This window comes from Cherax quadricarinatus, chromosome 71, assembly GCF_038502225.1.
Source record: "Cherax quadricarinatus isolate ZL_2023a chromosome 71, ASM3850222v1, whole genome shotgun sequence".
NCBI lineage: Eukaryota > Metazoa > Arthropoda > Malacostraca > Decapoda > Parastacidae > Cherax > Cherax quadricarinatus.
Window position 1 is genome coordinate 22736334 of NC_091362.1, and position 23069 is coordinate 22759402.

At 40.5% G+C, this 23069-nt stretch overlaps 2 protein-coding genes and 1 non-coding gene across 13 annotated transcripts in view; 1 reads left to right on the forward strand and 2 right to left on the reverse strand.

Annotated features, from left to right (window-relative positions):
• LOC128700439 (inverted formin-2-like) overlaps nt 1-14423 on the reverse strand; it is a 46227-nt gene extending 31804 nt beyond the window's left edge. Inside the window, exon 1 of one of the 5 annotated variants that reach the window (XM_070100150.1) lies at nt 14160-14423. The gene's annotated coding sequence lies outside the window, so the exon portion shown is untranslated. Of the gene's footprint in view, nt 1-4030; nt 4510-6633; nt 6762-14019; nt 14098-14159 lie in introns of those variants that run through there. The other 4 variants (XM_070100146.1, XM_070100149.1, XM_070100147.1 and 1 more) reach the window with 4 other exon arrangements.
• On the reverse strand, nt 5494-5684 carry LOC138854836 (U2 spliceosomal RNA). The gene has a single exon (XR_011394013.1). It is a non-coding gene; the product is annotated as a U2 spliceosomal RNA (small nuclear RNA).
• Nucleotides 14424-15989: 1566 nt separating the features above from the next.
• Tsen34 (tRNA splicing endonuclease subunit 34) lies at nt 15990-21947 on the forward strand. 7 transcript variants are annotated; one of them, XM_053793568.2, is made up of 2 exons: nt 15990-16163; nt 20701-21947. In XM_053793568.2, the coding sequence occupies exon 2, from the start codon at nt 20809-20811 to the stop codon at nt 21703-21705; it is 897 nt and encodes a 298-aa protein (XP_053649543.1). In that variant the 5' UTR covers nt 15990-16163; nt 20701-20808; the 3' UTR covers nt 21706-21947. The 7 variants fall into 7 exon arrangements, with proteins under 7 accessions (XP_053649543.1, XP_069956253.1, XP_053649545.1 ...); XM_070100152.1 differs by lacking the exon at nt 15990-16163 and adding an exon at nt 19155-19172; XM_053793570.2 differs by lacking the exon at nt 15990-16163 and adding an exon at nt 19368-19427.
• Nucleotides 21948-23069: the final 1122 nt, after the last annotated feature.

The window sequence follows — 23069 nt, forward strand, 5'->3', positions numbered from 1 at the left end:
GAGTGACCTAGTAGCGATCAGTGAAGAGGCGGGGCCAGGAGCTCGGACTCGACCCCCGCAACCTCAACTAGGTGAGTACAACTAGGTGAGTACACACACACACGGGTCACTGACAAGTGCCCATGGCAAATGGAAACTAAGACCTGCTAGGTGAACGTTAGTGTACCTGTGATCTAGTCTAGGTAAACACATGGGTACACCTATATATAGCTAGGTGTCAGCAAGTGTGTGAAGTTAGGTAAGACACATATGCAACAGTTAGGTATCTTTATTTCGAAACGTTTCGCCTACACAGTAGGCTTCTTCAGTCGAGTACAGAAAAGTTGATAGAAGCAGAAGATACTTGAAGACGATGTAATCAGTCCATCACCCTTAAAGTTTTTGAGGTGGTCAGTCCCTCAGTCTGGAGAATAGCATTGTTCCGTTGTCTGAAACAATATCTGTACTCGACTGAAGAAGCCTACTGTGTAGGCGAAACGTTTCGAAATAAAGATACCTAACTGTTGCATATGTGTCTTACCTAACAATCTGTCGGTATTTTATACCATTTTAATGTTCAAGTGTGTGAAGTCTGGTCTCTACGTCTTACCAACGATATCAGACATCTGGTTTTTACCATGCTCACAAAGGACATTTCCGGTCTCCTCAATCTTTTTTTTTTTCTTCACAATTCACACTACAAGAATGCACTCATGTGGGAAAAATCCAATATTTTTGGAAAATGTTGCAACGATGGCAACATCTCCAGGGAGTCTGCCAGACACTGTATACAAAGCAATTTTCACGTTTTATTTTTGGCATGTACGTTCTCTTCAGGACTAGAACAGTGCATGTTCTCCTCGTAATAGCTTTTACCAGTAATCAGTAGGTCAATATTTTGTTTTGCTTAGATAGCTGTGAATGGATTAAGGAAAAGTTGACAAGTTTATGTAATGATGCGAGTTGAGGAGAGGAGTCAGGGAGGCTGTGTACAGTGTTGGTGGAAGGGAGATGATTAACTTCCCGTTGACCAACTTAACAATATACTTCCACACAACAAAGTTGTACGCAACGTGTAACACCAGTCAAATGTATTATCCTGCGACCATCACTGCCTTCACAAGGTTGCCTTCCTCACCATTATTTATATTAATTATTATTATTATTTTCGGAGACAAGCATTGAAAACCCAAATGAAAATAATTAGTAATAAATAATTTATGAAAAGCAAACATTTTTGGGAGAAATCCTCAAGGGAGATAATAATAATAATAATAATAATAATAATAATAATAATAATAATAATAATAATAATAATCTTTCGATCGAAGGAGTTAGACCTTTCCTTCTTTCCCTTGGATCGAATAACTCAGTTTTATTATGCAATCAAATAATAGAAGACAATTTCCTTAAATCATGCTTGTGCATTTTTTTTCAAACAATTCAGATGGAAGGTGTTAAGTCCAGTAATGTAACCGGGGGTTTGTCAAGTTGACATTCATCAGTCACAAGGATGGCACTTCCTGAGGCACTTGAAACGTTTTCCATAAAAATGTGCTTAGAGAAGGTGTTTGTGTCCATTTTCTTGAAGTTTTCAGCAGTCATTTGTCTTATTGCTACACATGTTTGTATAAACAATCCGAATATGATTGTAACCAGATATAAACTTGTAAATAGTTCATTACCACTGTAACTTGTTTAATTATCAGAACTTTGCGGCCCAGTCCCTGGACCCATTATGTACCTCAGTAATGTTAAGGTACAGTCCCTGGACCCATTATGTACCTCAGTAATGTTAAGGTACAGTCCCTGGACCCATTATGTACCTCAGTAATGTTAAGGTACAGTCCCTGTACCCATTATGTACCTCAGTAATGTTCAGGTACAGTCCCTGGACCCATTATGTACCTCTAATATTTTGACTACCACCCACATCATGGGTATAGGCTGCGTAATAGATATTAATTAACTAAATGAATTATATATTTTAAAACATCATACTGCACTGAGCTTCAGGACTAACCTTTGGGCGTATATGATAGAACAAGAGGAACCGGAGTTTTGTCTACTACTAGTACTGCTACTGCTGATACTACTACTACTGCTACTGCTGATACTACTACTACTGCTTACACTACCAATGACTTTCTCTCATCCTTAACACTCTGAATTTATTAAGTTACATACCTACTTATTGAACCATTACTGTACCTCATTCATGAACTACCGAGTCACTCTTCCATGTTAACATTTCTCAGTAATTCCATGTCATCCGACAGGGTCATCAAGTAGAAAAATCTCTACTGGGAACATGTGCATTTGTGTACGTGTATGGGGAAGGGTGGATCCGAGTGTGCACATGCAGGAGAACGTGTACATACCAAGTTGTGCATATAGGGGTCAATTCAAAGCTCCTAGCCAAGAGTTTTTAACTCTTACCGGCCGCATTTACTAATTTCTTGCCTCGGGGGCTTTGTCATATTAACCTTGAAACTATATAGTGTGGGAAAGAGAGGGTAGGTGGGCGTGGGTGTACGTACATACTTGCTGAAATTATGTATGCAGGGCTCAAGACTCGACAAAACACACACACATACACACACCTAAACACACACATACACACACACCTAAACACACACACAAACACACACACACATACAGTACATGCGTGTGCTAATCAACAATATAAGGAGGTCAAGCTAGTGCTGGCGCCCACCATTGTGTTGGTGATTAATGCGTCACCATATAGTGCTTTAAAGGTGGGACTCCATGTTTGTTTCTTGTTTGTGTTGTAGTTATTATTGTTGCTGCTGCTCACCGATTGATCACTGCTGCAATGATTATTGCTGCTACTGCTCTAGTTCAGCCATCAAAACTTTGGAGCCCGGTCCCTGGACCCATTGTGTACCTCTGTAATCTGTAAATACCTTTGTAACTTGTCATGATTGTGACTAGACCTACCTGGAGTTCATTACCTTTGTAAATTGTGAGTTCATTACCTTTGTAAATTGTGAATTCATTACCTCTGTAACTTGCTCAGCTATCAAAACTTTGAGGCCCAGTCCCTGGACCAATTATGTACCTCTGTAATCTTTTGACTACCGCCCACAGGATGGGTATGGGGTGCATAATAAACATATTAAACTAACTAACTGCTACTGCTCACGGCAGTATTGATCACTGCTACAGTAGTTGTTGTAGTAATTAATTAGTTCACCTGAACGGGAATCTTGAAGTAGTTGCCAGGAATTTTTTTTTCCTCCAACTATTCGTTTTTCTTGCACTCGTAACTAAAGAACTCATTCAATCGGCTTTAAATTTTCAACACTTGTGGACGGTCACTAGGACCAGATTCTTTTAAGAACCGGTATATGCAGGTGCCCTATGACCTAAGTTGTTGAACCCATGCCCAGCAGCCCTTGGAATGGCAGGATAACTTCTAAAACCCAAAATGGCGTAGTATCCAACGTTCAGAAGAGCTGCCTCCTAATTCGTCGACGGTGGAGAGTTAACTTTAAGTGTGTAAGAGAAGATCTGACCATTTTGTAGGTTAAATGGTGTAATATTTTTATTCCTGTTAAACCACGTTAAATAAATTTAAGTTTACCTCTTCTGGACGGCTTCAATATTTAATGACCATTAAGGTTTGTGTGTGGGCAGATTTATCAGTTAATATTTTTATTATGCACACCATACCCATCCTGTGGCTGGTAGTCAAACGATTATAGAGGTACATTTATCAGTTTAGTAAAATAGTCATAAAAACTTAAAATCATTGAAATCCGCACAATAAGTGAAGAATGACTTATTTGATCGGATTCAAATTTTCATCATAGCTGTGGTTTCCTAAACACAGGAAATTTTTAATGAAATTGTTAAGAAAAACTGATTCAGTGCAGTTATGGGAGGATGCCTTTTCTGATAGGCTTCAAACTTTGTGTTGATGGTATTTATTAAAGGAAAGCTTGGTCTTAGCACAGGTGAATACTACACCAGGGCCAGCAAGGTACAAATACACAAGTGCCATTATCATAAACGTATACAAACTTACACATCTTTACCAGGCTTAATTCGTTGTGTAGGAAGAGCAGTGTCGGGTCCACTGAACATGGAGCACTTGTTCAAACATCTCTGTGTAGGCACCAGGTCGCACTACCACTTCTATAACCACCTATGTTACTGACACCACTGGCACAATAACCACCTGCATCACTACCATAACCACTTCCTTTCTTTTTTAAACCATCCTCGGGATAAAAAGTTAGTTTTCTAATGCATTAGCGCATATGTTTCTGCAGAGTAAGCAGACATCAAAATCAAACACCTGGACAACTTAGATTAATGAAATGTAAACAACCAACTTATTTTCACTCATTATTAACAGACGACTAAATTGCGCCTGAATCAGACAATTTAGGCGTGTCTGATCAGACAGTCTGGTCGAGACTAACAGACGTGGAGGCAGCACTAACCTCTAGGAACTCCTCAGGACTCACCCCCAGTACCATCCATGGAGGACCTAGCCCAATGCCTAGCCTCACATCACCAACACCAACCCCCACCCTTCCCCAAACCCTACCCCATTCCCTTCCCTGCTGACTACCTTATCCCTTCCCCATCCCCCCGAAGTAATGATGCACACACCAACTCCACCTCTTCCTCCCCACCTCATGTCAGATGAGCAACATTTACAATACAAGACTACACAACACAAGCCAGTACGTGGTAAGGTTAAAAAAAAAAAAGACAGAGTATGATACACGAATGTAGATGGATTATCAAACAAGAGTGAAGAATTGAAACAAAGAATGGCAGAGGTAACCCCGAATAGCTATCACAGACGAAGCTGACTAAAAATTATATCTGATGACATATTCCCAGCAGGATATCAATAAGAGAGGAAACACGGGAGGGGGAGTAATAATAGTATACTTGGAGGGGGGTTCGGGGTCAACGCCCCCGCGGCTTGGTCAGTGACCAGGCCTCGTGGTAGATCAGGACCTGCTCAACCAGGCTGTTACTACTGGCCGCACGTAAACCGACGTACGAACCACAGCCCGGCTGGTCAGGTACTGACTTTAGGTACCAGTCCTAAGCCTTCTTGAAGACAGCCAGGGGTCTATTGGTGATCCCCCTTATGTATGCTGGGAGACAGTTGAACAGTCTTAGACCCCTGACACTTACTGTGTTGTCTCTTAGCGTACTCGTGGCTCCCCTGCTTTTCATTGGGAATATGTTGCATCGTCTGCCGAGTCTTTTGGTTTCGTAGGGAATGATTTTCGTGTGCAGATTTGGGACAAGTCCCTCTAGGATTTTCCAAGTGTATATTATCATGTCTATTTCTCGTCTGCGTTCCAGGGAGTACAAATCAAGGGACTTAACCGTTCCCAGTAATTTAGGTGTTTTATCGTACTTATACGTGCCGTGAAAGTTCTCTGTATATTCTCCAGGTCTGCAATTTCGCCTGCCTTGAAAGGGGCCGTTAGTGTACAGCACTATTCCAGCCTAATATTTTAAGAGTGGACCGATCCTGGAGGTATTGCAATACCGAGACGATCAGCGTCGGTGGAGCAAGCTCCAAGCACTTCGCCATTATCCAAAAAACATTTTAATATCGAAGATCCCATATCGTAATCATATCAGATATTAAGCTGATAAGAACAGATACTACACTGCTAATCAAACCGGGGAAATTCTGAAAAGATGAGCAAGTTAAGCAGACAAAGGGCAGGCGACTACGTAGGGAACATAATTAAGAACGGGCAAGCTTAGTAGTAGTAGCGGTGATAACCACAGCCAAACAGTTGACCTAAATACGAATATAGACAAAGCAATGTTGGACACCCTAACCTAGGCAGCTACGAAGGTACATAGGGCTAAAACAACGCTATTTATCATGGGTAATTGCAACTATAAACAGAACTGGGACCCACATAGTGGATCAAAAACTTGGAGAATTAAGTTAATGGAGGTCGATAGGGAACAAAGAAACCCTTGCAACCACATATACACGAGTACACGTACACAGGTAATGTTAAAAGACATTGTTCTGTGGCCCGTGGCCTGGTGGCAATGCTCTCGCTTTACATGCTGAGGGTCCGGGTTCGATTCACGACCAGGGTGGAAAGATTGGGCGCGCTTCCTTACACTTGTTGTCCATGTTCACCCATTAGTAAAAATGGTACCTGGGTGTTAGTTGACTGGTGTGGGTCGCATCCTGGGTGTTAGTTGACTGGTGTGGGTCGCATCCCAGGACAAAACTGACCTAATTTGCCTGAAATGCTCTGCATAACAAGCGACTTTCTATAAAGTAGTATGTCATTGATGTCAACTATGGTCTGTATACCTTATACATGTACTTGTAGAAATAAAGATATTATTATTAGGTCCTTAACAGTAACAAGCACACCAGAGATGACCATAGTTCATCACAGTTTTCACTTTTTATATCACATGCTGGTCTTGTTAGGGAGGGGCACGGTCTTGTTGGGGAGGGGCACGGTCTTGTTGGGGAGGGGCATGGTCTTGTTGGGGAGGGGCACTGACTAGTGTGTATAGGAATGGGGGTGCAGTTATCATGGAAGGGGCCGGGCAACAAGGGACTATCCATTACCATAATAGTTTCATAGGTTTACTATACAGCCCATACCTAACCTGTGATCGGTAGTAGCTCCCATACCCATCGTGTGGATGAGTCACCTCATATCCCTCCTGCGGGCGGTAGTTACCACATAAGAAGAACATAAGAACGAAGGAACACTGCAGAAGGCCTACTGGCCCATGCGAGGCAGGTCCAAGTCCCTACCGGCTTAAGCCAATGCACCCAACCTAGTCAGGTCAGGTCACATTGACTTAAGGGAGGAACACGGCAACCGACCTGTTAGCACAAGCTATCAGGTCCAACTCACACCCACCCACATCTACTCATGTATTTATCCAACCTATTTTTAAAGCTACACAACGTTCTGGCCTCTATAACGGTACTTGGGAGTTTGTTCCACTCATCCACAACTCTATTACCAAACCAGTACTTTCCTATATCCCTCCTGAATCTGAATTTTTCCAACTTAAAACCATTGCTGCGAGTCCTGTCTAGGCTAGATATTTTCAGCACACTATTTACATCCCCTTTATTTATTCCTGTCTTCCACTTATAAACCTCAATCATATCCCCCCTAATTCTACGTCTTTCTAGAGAGTGCAGTTTCAGGGCCCTTAGTCTATCCTCATAGGGAAGGTTTCTGATACATGGGATCATCTTTGTCATCCTCCTTTGTACATTTTCCAGAGAATTTATATCCATTCTGTAATACGGTGACCAAAACTGTGCAGCATAATCTAAATGAGGCCTAACCAAGGATGTATAGAGTTGAAGAACAACCTGAGGACTCCTATTATTTATGCTTCTTGATATGAAGCCAAGGATTCTATTAGCTTTATTGCGAACACTTATGCACTGTTGTCTTGGTTTCAGATTACTGCTAACCAGAACTCCTAAATCTTTTTCGCAATCCGTAATATTAAGATCTACATTATTTAGTTTATATGTGGCATGGTTATTGTCCTGTCCAACATTTAGAACTTTGCATTTGTCTATATTAAACTGCATCTGCCACTTCTCCGACCACTGCATCAGTCTATTCAAATCTTCCTGGAGTGCTCGAATGTCCTCGTCAGAATGAATTCGACGGCCTATTTTGGTGTCATCGGCAAACTTGCCGATGTCGCTCTTTATGCCCTCATCTATGTCGTTTATGTAGATTGTGAACAGCAGGGGGCCCAACACTGACCCCTGTGGAACACCGCTCGTGACGCTTCCCCACTCTGATTTCTCCCCATTTATGCAAACTCTCTGCTGCCTATTTGTCAACCATGCCTCTATCCAGGAAAAAATTTCTCCTCCTATTCCATGTGCTTTAATTTTCCTCAATAGTCTCTGATGTGGGACCCTGTCAAAAGCCTTACTGAAGTCCATATACACAATATCATATTCATTACCATGATCTACCTCCTCAAATACCTTAGTGAAAAAAGTTAATAAATTCGTAAGGCAGGAACGCCCCTTTGTAAAACCATGCTGAGATTCGTTGATTAATTTATGCTTTTCAAGGTGGCTACGAACTGCCTCGGCAATTATTGATTCCATAAATTTTCCCACTATGGAGGTTAGGCTTATTGGTCTATAGTTCGAAGCTAAGGACCTGTCACCTGTTTTGAAAATAGGTATCACATTTGCCATTTTCCACTTATCTGGCACCATGCCAGTTTGTAGTGATATGTTGAAAAGATTAGCCAAAGGTGTGCTAAGCTCCTCTTTACATTCCTTTAGAACCCTTGCATACAGTTCATCAGGGCCTGGGGATTTGTTAGGTTTTAATTTATCTATTTGCCTAAGGATCATGTCACTTGTGACCCTAATAGTGCACAGTTTATTATCGTCCTGTTCTACATAATTTATCATTACTGGAATATCGCTGGTATCCTCCTGTGTAAAAACTGAGAGGAAGTATGTGTTAAAAATTCTACACATTTCCTTATCACTGTCAGTGAGCTGACCCGAGGAACTTTTGAGTGGGCCTATCTTGTCCCTGATCTTACTTCTGTATACCTGAAAGAATCCTTTTGGGTTAGTCTTCGATTCTCTTGCAACTTTAACCTCATAATCTCTATTTGATTTTCTAATTCCCTTTTTTATTTCTCTCTTTAACTGAATATATCGATTTCTTAATTGCCCCTCTCCTCTTTTGATTTGCCTATATATGCCTCTCTTTTGACCAATCAGATATTTTAATCTATTGTTCATCCATTTAGGATCATTTTTGTTTGATCTGATTTCCCTATTTGGAACATAATTTGACTGAGCAGCTAGAACTATGCCCTGGAAAGCATCATATCGGCAACCATCACCACCTACCTGACCCCTAGTCAGGTCATTCCAGTTCAGCCCACCTAAGTAATTTTTCAGTCCTATGAAATCAGCCAAGCGAAAGTCAGGGACGGAGACTTGATTGCCATTATTAGGGGAATTCCATGATATGTTAAAACTGAGTGATTTGTGATCACTCTCCCCAAGCTCATCATTAACCTCAAGATTATTAATTAGTGTTTCCCTACTGGCAAGAACCAAGTCAAGGAGGTTATTTCCCCTAGTTGGCTCTGTCACAAACTGTTTTAAAAAACAATCCTGGATCGTATCAAGAAAGTCACCCGACTCTAAATTTCCTGTCAAATTGCTCCAGTCAATCTGTCTATAGTTGAAATCTCCCATTAGCACAACATTTTCGTATGTAGATGCCTTACGAATTTCGTCCCATAGAAGTTTACTGCACTCCCTATCAAGATTTGGGGCCCTGTAAATCACACCCAAAATTAGTTTTTCTCGGCCCTCGAGAAGCTGTAACCAAACAGATTCAGTGGCTGACGCTTCTAATTTAATATCTTGTCTAACACAACAATTTAAATTGTCTCTGACATACATCGCTACTCCACCACCTTTCCTGTTGACCCTGTCAGTGTGGAATAATTTATAGCCTTGTATGTGACATTCAGAGGGCATCTCTCTATCTTTCAGATTGAGCCAGGTCTCTGTTATAGCAATAATATCTATGTTTCCTGCACTTGCAATTAATCTTAGCTCATCTATCTTATTTCTAACACTCCTGCTATTAGTATAGTAAACCTTAAGGGAGCTAGTCCCTTGCTGCCCTCTGCTGTCCCCCTTTGTTTGCTGACCTGTTCTATTGTCTTTATTTATAACTTCATGCTGAATGCCTTTTATACATTTACTGTTTCCAACCCTAGTGTTGCAACCTGCTTGTTTCCCACACACACCCATACCTCTATCTTCCATCAGTTTAAAATCATAGGCATTTCACCAATGGCCTTCTCAATCGAGTCTGCAAGTGCTACCACCCCTGCCCCAGAGAGATGAACCCCATCCCTTGCATACATATCATGTTTGCCATAAAAGTTGTTCCAGTTGTCAATGAATGGGATTGCAAGTTCCTTGCAGTATCTGTCTAGCCAGCAATTTACACCAATTGCCCTAGACAACCATTCATTTCCTACTCCCCTTCTAGGCAAGATGCTACATATGATTGGGATCCCTCCCTTAGACTTAATGAAATCTATAGCTGACCTGTACTTATCTAGCAGCTCTTCTCTCCTACCCTTCCCAATATCATTTCCACCAGCACTGAGACAGATAATGGGCTTGTTCCCATTACCTGACATGATATTATCCAGTCTGTTGACAATGTCCCCAACACCAGCTCCAGGGAAGCACACTCTATCTCTCATCTTCTTATTCCTATTACAAAAAGCACGATCAACATATCTTACCTGAGAGTCACCAACCACAAGAATGCGCTTACCTTCATTAGCAGGGGCAGTAGTACCCTTACCTTCACTGGCCACTGAAGTACATTCATCCTGGAGAACAGAGAAGCGATTTCCTACCTTCAGATCTGCACTCTTAACTTTCCTTACTCTGATGCGCCTCCCATTACTGTGAACAACTCGCCACTTGTAGCAGGTGCTGGGCTGCACCTCACTGCTGGTAGCCGTTGCTACCACCCCACCTACAGCCTCCTCACAGTGAGAGACAGACTGCACCTCACTGCTAGAAGCCTCATTCCCCACATCTCCAACCACCTCACACTCTCTCCCAGGCCCATTGAGGTGGACCTTCAGCCTCCTAATCTCCTCCTGGAGAAGCAAGACCTCCTCCTTCAACTCTCCAACCTCAGCTTTTAAAACACTGTAGAAGCAAGCCATGCTTTGTAACCGTCCACGCTAATCCCCAAGCAGCTCAGGGTCTGTGACCTCACGTGACGACTGACCACTATGTGGGCGGTAGTCGGCAGCATTCCAGGTGAATAGCGCAGATACAATACACTAAGCTGTGGCGAGATTCTACCTGTCTGTGTGTGTGTGTGTGTGTGTGTGTGTGTGTGTGTGTGTGTGTGTGTGTGTGTGTGTGTGTGTGAGGGGGAGGCTGGACTGGTGGCCCACTCAGCGAGCCTCTCACCCTCTCTCATTCTCCACCAAACCAAGTTTTACCGCATCCAAGATTAATGATCAAATTCAAGAAGTGCAGTATCACACTTTTACTTCACAAACTACAAAATGGAAAGCAAAACATAATTAAAAACTAATTTGTCCCCTGCTCTGGGATCTTTTGCATTGAACCTGCTTGGCAGGATCTATTCGCGCTCAGTTATTCTAATTCATGTATGTAACCTGTTTTTAAATTATCTAAAACACTGGCTTCAATCATCCTGTTGGGTGGTTTTCTCCACATATTTAATTTTCATTATTAGCAGATTGAGATGCATTGCATGTCAACACATGGTACAAGGTTAGAGCAGTGTGGCTGCCCTGATCAACACTGTACAAGGTTAGAGCAGTGTGGCTGCCCTGATCAACACTGTACAAGGTTAGAGCAGTGTGGCTGCCCTGATCAACACTGTACAAGGTTAGAGCAGCATGTTTTCCATCTGTACACTTCAGTCACATTCCCTCTAATTCTACGCCACGCCAGAGTGCAAATTCAGCGCCTTCAGCTTAACTCATAAGAAAGCTTCCTGATAAGAGGAAATAAACGTCATCCTTCTCAATGTTTGCCAGAAGTTCTAAGTACTCTACACCGACCAAAAAAAAAAAAAAAAAAAAAAAAAAAAAAAAAAAAAAACGAGTTTGCAGAATGATAAATTAAGACACATATGCAACTCTTGGGTATCTTTATTGAGGAAACGTTTCGCCACACAGTGGCTTCATCAGTCCATACAAAGGAGAATCTTGAAGAACAGGAGGAGAATGAGGTAATCAGTCCCTCAACCTTGAGTCGATGTGGTCAGTCCATCAATCTTGAATAGAATGCGGCATACGTGCGAAGAGGAGCTTATAAACCGTTGGCAGGGGAGGTGCAGCAGTCATAGGTGGTGTCACATTTGTTCAATGTGGGTCAGACACTGCAACTTCTTGGGATCTTAATACTTGGGAATTCTTCGCTTGCCTAATTCTTGGGCACGACCTACTTCCACATTGAACAAATGTGACACCACCTATGACTGCTGCACCTCTCCTGCCAACGGTTTATAAGCTCCTTCTTCGCACGTATGCCGCATTCTATTCAAGATTGATGGACTGACCACATCGACTCAAGGTTGAGGGACTGATTACCTCATTCTCCTCCTGTTCTTCAAGATTCTCCTTTGTATGGACTGATGAAGCCACTGTGTGGCGAAACGTTTCCTCAATAAAGATACCCAAGAGTTGCACATGTGTCTAATTTATCAACATGTCGGTTCTCTGAACCATTCATCTACAGAGTTTGCAGAAACCAACATTAATAAGAATAGAGAGTACAGGAAGCAAGATAAGAGTAATTGATGAATCCACCCAGTGACAAGTGTGGGTGCTCCTGCTTGTGCTAACCCAGTTATCAGTTAACTACATTAGTGACAAGCCCAACTCGTCTGCGTTATATTGTACTGGCGGTTAACTATATGAAAATATAGATCAGTTTAGGTTAAGTTAACCTAATCCTGTAAATAACCGTTGTGATAAAAATAAGGGTAGAACAGAAAGAGGGGAGTAGAGAGGAAGCAGATAAAAGAGGAAAGGAAAGTAGGAACAGAAAAGAGAGGAGCAAGGGAAAAAAAAAGATGAAGAGGCGATTAGAAAGGAAAGGAAGATGAGGGAGAGAGAAGGAGGTAAGAGGAATACAAGATGGGAGAAAGGACAAAATACTTCTGTAGCAGAAGTATCTTAATAATAATATTATTTCTACATGTACAAGGCATACAGTCCTAGCTGGCATTAGTGACTTACTACTATAGAGAAAGCCCCTTGTTATGCAGAGCATTTCGGGCAAATTAGGTCAGTTTTGTCCCAGTATGCGACCCACACCAGTCCACGAATACCCAGGTACCCAATTTACTGATGGGCAACATAGACAACCGGTGTAAGGGAACACGCCCAATGTTTCTACCCTCGCCAGGAATCGTACCCGAACCCTGGCCGTGTGAAGCGAGAGCTTTAGCCACCAGGCCACAGGGTCATACTTATGTCCAAGTCTTCACAAAACTCAAAAAAAAAAAGTGACTAATAGCTTGTCTCCATTCAGTGAGCTGAGTGAAATCCAGAGTCGATTCATCCCCACCATTATTCATCTCTTTCAAATCAAAGTTACGCAGTCTGACACTGATAATCCCTGCACTTGGAATTTAGATACCCTACGGCTGAATAGAACAGCTAAAACACGTGCTCCAGCAGAGACAATGTACTAGGAGGATCTGGAAATCTCTTTCACACAACGCCTTGCATTTAAGTGCTGCTACTTAGTTAAGGCTGGACGAGGCCCTCGTGATAAGACTGACCAAGAGCCCTTCACCAGCATAAAGGCACCTTATAAAGATAATAAAAAGTGTAAGCTTGTCATGAACCAGTGACTAGGATAGTATGAACCATTATTCACTAGTTGTCATCAATAATAAAACTTTTTATGCCAGTCTTCGGAGCACAAAAGCTTCATAATGTGTTAGTCGACATATAGGCCTTGGAGCCTCGTACGTTCACTGCATTACTGATTTATTCAACAATAGTCGATATATAGGCCTTGGAACCTCGTACGTTTACTACACTACTGATTTATTCAACATAAACATTAAAAATATTCACCACCGCCATATATGATCACTATATTTCAACTTAATACAAAATCAGTATTGTTATAGGAAAATAATAATAATAATAATAATAATAATAATAATAATAATAATAATAATAATAATAATAATAATAATGTAGACCTTGCTGAAACAAAAACAAGAAGCAATATGACTGAAACTGCCATGCAGCTGTTAGCAGTCATGCACACATCCCTCAGTGAATTAAAACTTATATTATACTCAGTCCCAGTGTAGTTTGTAGCGTAGTAATTACATAGTCAGCCGAGGTGAAGACCTGAGTGTAGCAAAGAATATCATGTATAACACAGACAAGTGTTGCTAACACTATAACACAGTGTCTCACTACCTTCCATCACCACAGAATATCACATATAACACAGAAGTGTTGCTAACACTATAACACAGTGTCTCACTACCTTCCATCACCACAGAATATCACATATAACACAGAAGTGTTGCTAACACTATAACACAGTGTCTCACTACCTTCCATCACCACAGAATATCACATATAACACAGAAGTGTTGCTAACACTATAACACTGTGTCTCACTACCTTCCATCACCACAGAATATCACATATAACACAGAAGTGTTGCTAACACTATAACACAGTGTCTCACTACCTTCCATCACCACAGAATATCACATATAACACAGAAGTGTTGCTAACACTATAACACAGTGTCTCACTACCTTCCATCACCACAGAATATCACATATAACACAGAAGTGTTGCTAACACTATAACACTGTGTCTCACACTACCCTCCATCACCTCGCCTCACCCAGGAATTACTCACTTGCTCTCACAATTTTCCTACTGTTTCGTTCACCCCCATATATGTATATATACACCACAATTTACCGTAGAACATCTACTTTTCTTTTTAGATTAATTAACCGGAAACTAGGAAGCTTGCATTTAAAGGGAATTAAGCATAAATAAATTTTCCATGATCATTGTTTGGACTAGATGTGAGATGTGTGACACATGATGTCATCTCTACTACCAGAGACTTCAATGCATTCTTGGTACACACTACCCATGGCAAATATTAACATTTAATAACCTTATTAGGTATTAAAATCTGTCAAAAAAGAACAACCTTCACCTGACTGTGTTATTCTCAGAGAAAACTTTCCACTGGGATTCACGGCTTGTTACACATTACTATTAAATAGTTACCGGATGTGAGCAAGCTAGGAATTGTAGCGCTATAATGAGACTACGGTTTACCAATCTAGAATGCAAGCATATAATAGGAATCTAAATGGAAAAAGAAAAATAATTATATAATTTTTGAGGGAAAAGAGGGTTCATGGCCTTAGTGTTTGAGTCCACAAGCTTCACTCAGCTTCTCTAGACTCAGGCAACACAACCTACACCAATAGTTGCCTAACTAAAAGCAATTAGAGTCGAGAGTCTTGTTAGCTCTGTAGTGATATTAGCCCTTATGACATTGGAATCTAGGCCACTATGTACCTTGATGTACTGACAGTGGTGGCAGCTTCGCACTTTAATTAATTAAAAAATTATAAGTAGTTCAAATAACAGGATGCAGGCATATATAATATATATATATATATATATATATATATATATACTTATATATATATATATATATATATATATATATATATATATATATATATATATATATGTATATATGTATATATATATATATATATATATATATATATATATATATATATATATATATATATATATATATATATATATATATATATATATATATATATATATATATATATATATATATATATATATATATATATATATATATATATATATACATTTAAATTGACCAATGATATATATAGCAGAATTTAGCTAAAAAATTGTGTTAGTTTTAGTGAGGTTAGGTAAGGTTACTAAGTGCCCAAATAAACTTGCTCACTTACTAGCAATATGGAATCCAGTCTCCAAAATAAAACTGATATTTTTTACCACTAAAAAAATTGTCATAATTGGGTGGCAATCTCCTCCATAAAAAACGCTCAATCATTTAGTCAGTGCGAAATGTGAATATAACCATATCCTGTAATGTTTGCATGGAGATGTCTCTGAAAGGCTGGATGTTTGGATGATCTAAAATATAACGTTCCAGCTTATGGTCCTGTCTCTGTCCACACATTTTGCATTTTATGTTATTAACATCTCCATACAAACTATACTGCCAGAGATACTTATAGCAGTAACAACATCTTGCAGTCTGCTCACCATCTTACTTTCTCCTTAGATATGCTTAACTTGACACGTTTCATTATGATGGATAATGGATGTGGAAATTTATTGAGTCCAAGAAATTCCACTGACCGGATTCGTATATATATGTGATGCACCGACCGGATTCGTTTGTAAATAAGCTGATGCAGTCGCCGGAGCCCTTAACACCCACCCAAGCAAGGACACCTACTGTAGATAGCTATACTAATTGGTAGATTTAAACCTTTAGGAGGTCTCAGGTAGGTTTAAATTGGTAGTAAATAATATTAGAATTAATATTGTAGCCTTAGACTATAATATTTGGTAAGATTAGGTTGTATTAAGTAAAGGGACTAGATAAATTGAGACAGCTAGCATCCCAGAAGCAAGTCAAAATTTGGGTATGCAGACGTTAGGTAAGATAAGATAAGATTTCGTTCGGATTTTTAACCCCGGAGGGTTAGCCACCCAGGATAGCCCAAGAAAGTCATCGAGGACTGTCTAACTTATTTCCATTGGGGTCCTCAATCTTGTCCCCCAGGATGCGACCCACACCAGTCGACTAACACTCAGGTACCTATTTGCTGTTAGGTGAACAGGACAATAGGTGTAAGCCAGGAAACGTGTCGAAATGTTTCCACCCGCCGGGAATCGAACCCGGGCCCTCCGTGTGTGAGGCGGGAGCTTCAGCCACCAGGCCACCGGGCCACCCCAGGCCACCGGGCCATTTTTCTCGGACAGACACTGGTGGCAGCAACAAGGCCTTAGGATCTACAGCTCACAGCCACGTGTCTTCAAAATACCTGCCGATAGCACTAACATCTCATATCATAAAAATCTTTGAAAGGGTCCTTAGAAGCAAGATCACCACCCATCTAGAAACCCATCAATTACACAACCCAGGGCAACATGGGTTTAGAACAGGTCGCTCCTGTCTGTCTCAACTATTGGATCACTACGACAAGGTCCTAGATGCAATAGAAGACAAAAAGAATGCAGATGTAATATATACAGACTTTGCAAAAGAGTTCGACAAGTGTGACCATGGCGTAATAGCGCACAAAATGCGTGCTAAAGGAATAACGGGAAAAGTCGGTCGATGGATCTATAATTTCCTCACTAACAGAACACAGAGAGTAGTAGTCAACAGAGTAAAGTCCGAGGCAGCTACGGTGAAAAGCTCTGTTCCACAAGGCAGAGTACTTGCTCCCATCTTGTTCCTCATCCTCATATTTGACATAGACAAGGATGTCAGCCACAGCACTGTGTCTTCCTTTGCAGATGACACCCGAATCTGCATAACAGTGTCTTCCATTGCAGACACTGCAAGGCTCCAGGCGGACATCAACCAAATCTTTCAGTGGGCTGCAGAAAACAATATGAAGTTCAACGATGAGAAAATTCAATTACTCAGATATGGCAAACACGAGGAAATTAAATCTTCATCAGAGTACAAAACAAATTCTGGCCACAAAATAGAGCGAAACACCAACGTCAAAGACCTGGGAGTGATCATGTCAGAGGATCTCACCTTCAAGGACCATAACATTGTATCAATCGCATCTGCTAGAAAAATGACAGGATGGATAATGAGAACCTTCAAAACTAGGGATGCCAAGCCCATGATGACACTCTTCAGGTCACTTGTTCTATCTAGGCTGGAATATTGCTGCACACTAACAGCACCTTTCAAGGCAGGTGAAATTGCTGACCTAGAAAATGTACAGAGAACCTTCACGGCGCGCATAACGGAGATAAAACACCTCAATTACTGGGAGCGCTTGAGGTTCCTGAACCTGTATTCCCTGGAACGCAGGCGGGAGAGATACATGATTATATGCACCTGGAAAATCCTAGAGGGACTAGTACCGAACTTGCACACGAAAATCACTCACTACGAAAGCAAAAGACTTGGCAGACGATGCAACATCCCCCCCAATGAAAAGCAGGGGTGTCACTAGCACGTTAAGAGACCATACAATAAGTGTCAGGGGCCCGAGACTGTTCAACTGCCTCCCAGCATACATAAGGGGGATTACCAACAGACCCCTGGCAGTCTTCAAGCTGGCACTGGACAAGCACCTAAAGTTGGTTCCTGACCAGCCGGGCTGTGGCTCGTACGTTGGTTTGCGTGCAGCCAACAGTAACAGCCTGGTTGATCAGGCTCTGATCCACCAGGCGGCCTGGTCACAGACCGGGCCGCGGGGGCGTTGACCCCCGGAACTCTCTCCAGGTAAACTCCAGGGGACCAAAGGATCGTTGATGCTTCCTGAAATGCTGTAGATATTTGTCCCTTCCCAGGTCCCCTTGGTAAGATAATTCTTAGCATTTTTCTCAGTCTTAGTTGGCCAACAATATTCAGGGAAACGTCGGGAATTTGAGCTTAAGGTTACAACACGGACGATCTCCCAACAATCAGGTGATTTGTGGCTAAGATTGTTGAACAATTGTCCCTTGAATATAGTCCAGAAGCTAATAGCTCCTCACATATATTAGTCAGGGAAACCTCCAACAATTACAGGCTTTACCTAAGTTGTTGGAGTTCACAATACATCAGAATACTTGTAGAAATAAGTCCTTCACTGCACTTGGTGTAATAGAGAGAAAGACCAGATAAATCTAAATTGCATGGGTAGAATCGGATTTCTAGTTAGTATAGTCTCCACAACCAAGTAAGTTTGTCTAGTTTTTATTATTATATTTTCCTGGGCTTCAGGAAGCAGGGCTCAATAAAACATAAGTTTTAGTGACACTAATAACACCAAGAAGACACAACATCAAGAAGTACAGAAGGTCTGGAACTTTTGCGTCAGCCTTCAGGTAATATCTACTACATTATTTTGTATCGCATAAAGAAATAAAAAAAAAAGGTGGCCTGGTGGCTAAAGCTCCCGCTTCACACACGGAGGGCCCGGGTTCGATTCCCGGCGGGTGGAAACATTTCGACACATTTCCTTACACCTGTTGTCCTGTTCACCTAGCAGCAAATAGGTACCTGGGTGTTAGTCGACTGGTGTGGGTCGCATCCTGGGGGACAAGATTAAGGACCCCAATGGAAATAAGTTAGACAGTCCTCGATGACGCACTGACTTTCTTGGGTTATCCTGGGTGGCTAACCCTCCGGGGTTAAAAATCCGAACAAAATCTTATCTTATCTTATCTTATCTCTTATGGAGAAGCTGGGTTCGAAACTGTGTAAGTTGTCAGTGGCCCTTACAAACCCAACAAAAAGAAAGTTTGTATAGAAATACAAGTAACATTAAAATGGAGTATGGACGTTTCTTTGTCGCCTGAGTATCGGTGACAAATTTCTCCTGTTCTCATTGGACACTTGTTCTCATGTGCTTTGCTCTCCGGGAACATTACAGGAGGGTCATGCCTCATCGGATTAATTTTAACGAGCTCCATATTTCCGTTCTGCAGATAGTTTTTTTAACGGTTTCGAAGGGAAGCCGGTTAACTGAACTTAAGTGCGGGTGTGGGCGTCTTGCTCTGCTTGTGCTTGGTGAAGGGGCGTCCACCTGGTTATTTGAGAACTTCTAGTTTTTATTCCTGTTTACAAAAGAGATCCTGTTCCATAACTTTAGCAAACATCTACTACATTATTTCATGTCGCATAAAAATAAAAAATAAAATTTATATTTGTACATCGAGATGCTGGGTTCAATACTGAGTAAGCTGTCAGTGGCTCTTAGAAACCCAACAGCAAGAAGATCTGCATAGAAATATAAATAACATTAAATGTCAAAGTGCAGTAAGTTTATTTAGGTACAGGTACACGTAAGTACAATTATCATACATATGTGTGTAAATTACCCACCAGAATAACCCCATGCATCTCACTGTTAATATCTGAAATCTTGACTGTGCCTAACAATGTTTTATTACATGTAAATTACATTATCCTTGTACAGCATAAAAAAGAAATTAAAAATTTATCGTTTTAGTGGTGATAAGATACCAATATGGTTTTGAGATTGTACCTCTATACTGTATTGTGTTTACTAGCTATATGAAGAAATTGTAATGTATGAAATGACTAATATATTGTTATGTGATTATGTTTGCTGAGATCTCATAAAGACCTATTGTGACCTTGTAGCAGCGCTGTATAGCCCTTGTGGCTTAGCGCTTCTTTTTGATTATAATAATAATGTGACCTTGTAATCTCTTTTTTTTGTGCATTAATTCACAGGATGAGCATGGAGTGCACAATAAGCTAGCCACTCAGGTGGCACTACTGACAAATATTTAATTCAAAATTAATGTACCAGACTCCTCATACTCTTAAAGCCAATAAGATTATATAGCATTTCAAGTAACAACTTGTGTCTGAAAAATATCTCTCCAGGTTAACCATAAATGATTTTATAGACAGTACTACATATTTATATAATTATTATAATAAACGTGTAATTGTTTCAGGCATAAATCTGTGGTTCATTTAAGGCTAAGATTTATGAGTACTACTTACTTGGCAGAACTTGGACATTAATTTGCATTCTATGGTGAAAGTATGTGACTGCCACTTGGCGGATTTCAGCCATTAATTATAGTTTCAATTATACAGCATTAACTTTATTTTACAGTTGAGATAATTATTATTTTATGCAAATGGTAAAAACCATAATCTAACTTAATAAAATCCTCCTAACCCAACCTAAAGTAATGTGACAGCTTTACTCCACCATTGGTACTGGCCCATCTTTGTTTATATTCAGCTGAGCCAGTATTTATAACTGTAATCTATGACTTGTAATTCATAGCACAATTTACCAACACTTTTTTTTTCCATAGGAACTGAGAAACAGTGTGCTGTGAAGATCCATTTGGAGGTTTTTAGTACATACCTCATCCATCTCTAGTAGAGTAATATCTAATAAGACTTTACAAGTGCTTTAAATCATGGAAGCAAATGCAGTTTTTGAAACTGAAGATCAAATCAAATTGATAATAGCCTGTGGCCAAGGACATATATGGAATGTTGAAGATGTAAAAATGGCATGGACCAAATATAGAATTATTGGTTGTCTTGTTGGATCTTTGCCAAGGAACCCTCACCAATCTTCTATGATGGGCCTTCCTCTGAAACTTATGCCAGAGGAAGTTACTTTATTACTGGAGAAAAGGTTTGCAAAGCCTGTTACATACCCAGAAATGACTGAAGAACCATCCAGTATAATAAAGAATACATTTAAACAGCATAGACAAAAGTGTTATCAGGAACAAATTATGGCAGCTCTTCAACAACGTAAACATGAAATTGAAAACATTGCAGATACAATTCTTGAAGGAAAACGCAAGAAATTTGAACTGAGGAAAAAAAATAAACAAGGATCTGCACAAAATTATAATTTTTTACTCACAAAAGAAAAAGTTATTGAGGAAGAAATTCGAAAAATCCAGACATTACCAGAGCATTTACAAGTTATAGAGGTGTTTGCTGAAAGTCCTATGGTAGGCATGTTGAAATCTGAAGTGGCAAAGTGGTCATTTCCCACAAATAATATGGAAAAGCTGAGATATGCAGTGTTCAAAGACCTTTGGGAACAGAATTATTATCTAACAACAGGGGTCAAATTTGGGGGTGATTTTCTAGTGTACCCAGGAGACCCTCACTTGTTTCATGCAACATTTATTGTCAAGTGTGTAATGGACGTGCAGTGTGTGGATCAGTGTGATCTAGTGTCTTGGTCTCGTATTGGTACTGCTACCAAGAAAACCCTTGTCTTAGCTACTTTTGATCAATCTGAGCAAGTGTCTTATAAGTCTTATCAGTGGGTAGAGAATGAAGCTAATTGATAGATAAATTTACTAGTAGTAATACCTTACAGTATATACAGTACATAGTCTATTTAGTCAAGTTGAAGGTCATTTTTTTAAATTTATATTTGGAAATGTTTGTTAAGTTTCCTAAAAGCATTTTTGAAACAAATAAATTGTCATAAGACCCCATGCAGTATATTGTGCAAGTCAGCACCTATTTGCATTAAATGTTTTGTAAAAAAAATGATTTTAGATTAAAAGCAAAATAATTAAAGGAATTTTTAGTTTTATCAGAAAGGTATAACCTTCAAGGCCACACACCTTCACCCACACCATTCCAACCAGCAACTTCCACCCACACAACTCTTCCCATGGCCACACCTTCACCCACAGAATTCCAACTAGTAACCTCCACCCACACAACTCCCACATGGCCATACCCCTTCACCCACACCATTATAACCAGTAACCTTTTCCCACACAACTTCCACACATCTTCACCCACACCATACTAACCAACCACCTACCTCTACATGACCCACCCACCCAATTCCCTCTGTGGCACATGCCTGCACCTACACCATTTCCCCCACCATCAACACCAGGCCGCCGACATGGCCACCTACACAGTCACCATCACACTGCCTCATTGCTTCCCAACTCAACCTGATCAATTGGCCTGGTCGAGGACTGGGCTGTGGGGGCGTTGACCCTCAAAACGGTCTCTAAGTGGGTAGACATCCATCCACTGCCCAGCATTTTTCACTTCCCAACACCAGCTTCCAGCTCCTGCCCCCACCCCACCACCAGTTTTCACCTTCCACTACAACAGTCCCTCAATCCCTCACCCCTACACTGAACCCACTCACTTCAACCACTGTAACCCCTCAGTGTACACCCCAACCATTCTAGCCCCTCCTTTATAAAGAATATAAAGGCACAATACTATGACTGGAACAATACACAAATAACTCGTATAGGAGAATGAAACTTGTGATGACATTTTAGTCTGATGTGTGACTAGTTATTGGACCAAGCTGGATGAAAAATCATTGTAAGTGCACCCTCCTTTACAACTCCCATACAGTTGCAACTAGTAGGACAACCAAATACAGTAATAAAATTGCCCTGTCTGCTAGCAGAGATGTGGTGGCAGGATCTTTAATGCACATCACCACATCAACTTCCAATTATATTATTATCATTGTTTTTACAATTTTGAGATCTATAAAAAATTTGGTTAACCGTTTTGGGGGTATAATGAATATAATTTATTTTCCCATATGTTCCTCAGTTTAAACTACTACTTTTATACACGCTGTTTTCAGAATTAACTACTGTGTTATCCGACAGTCTACTGTATTTTCCACTATAAATAAGGAATTTCACTAATCCTCTCT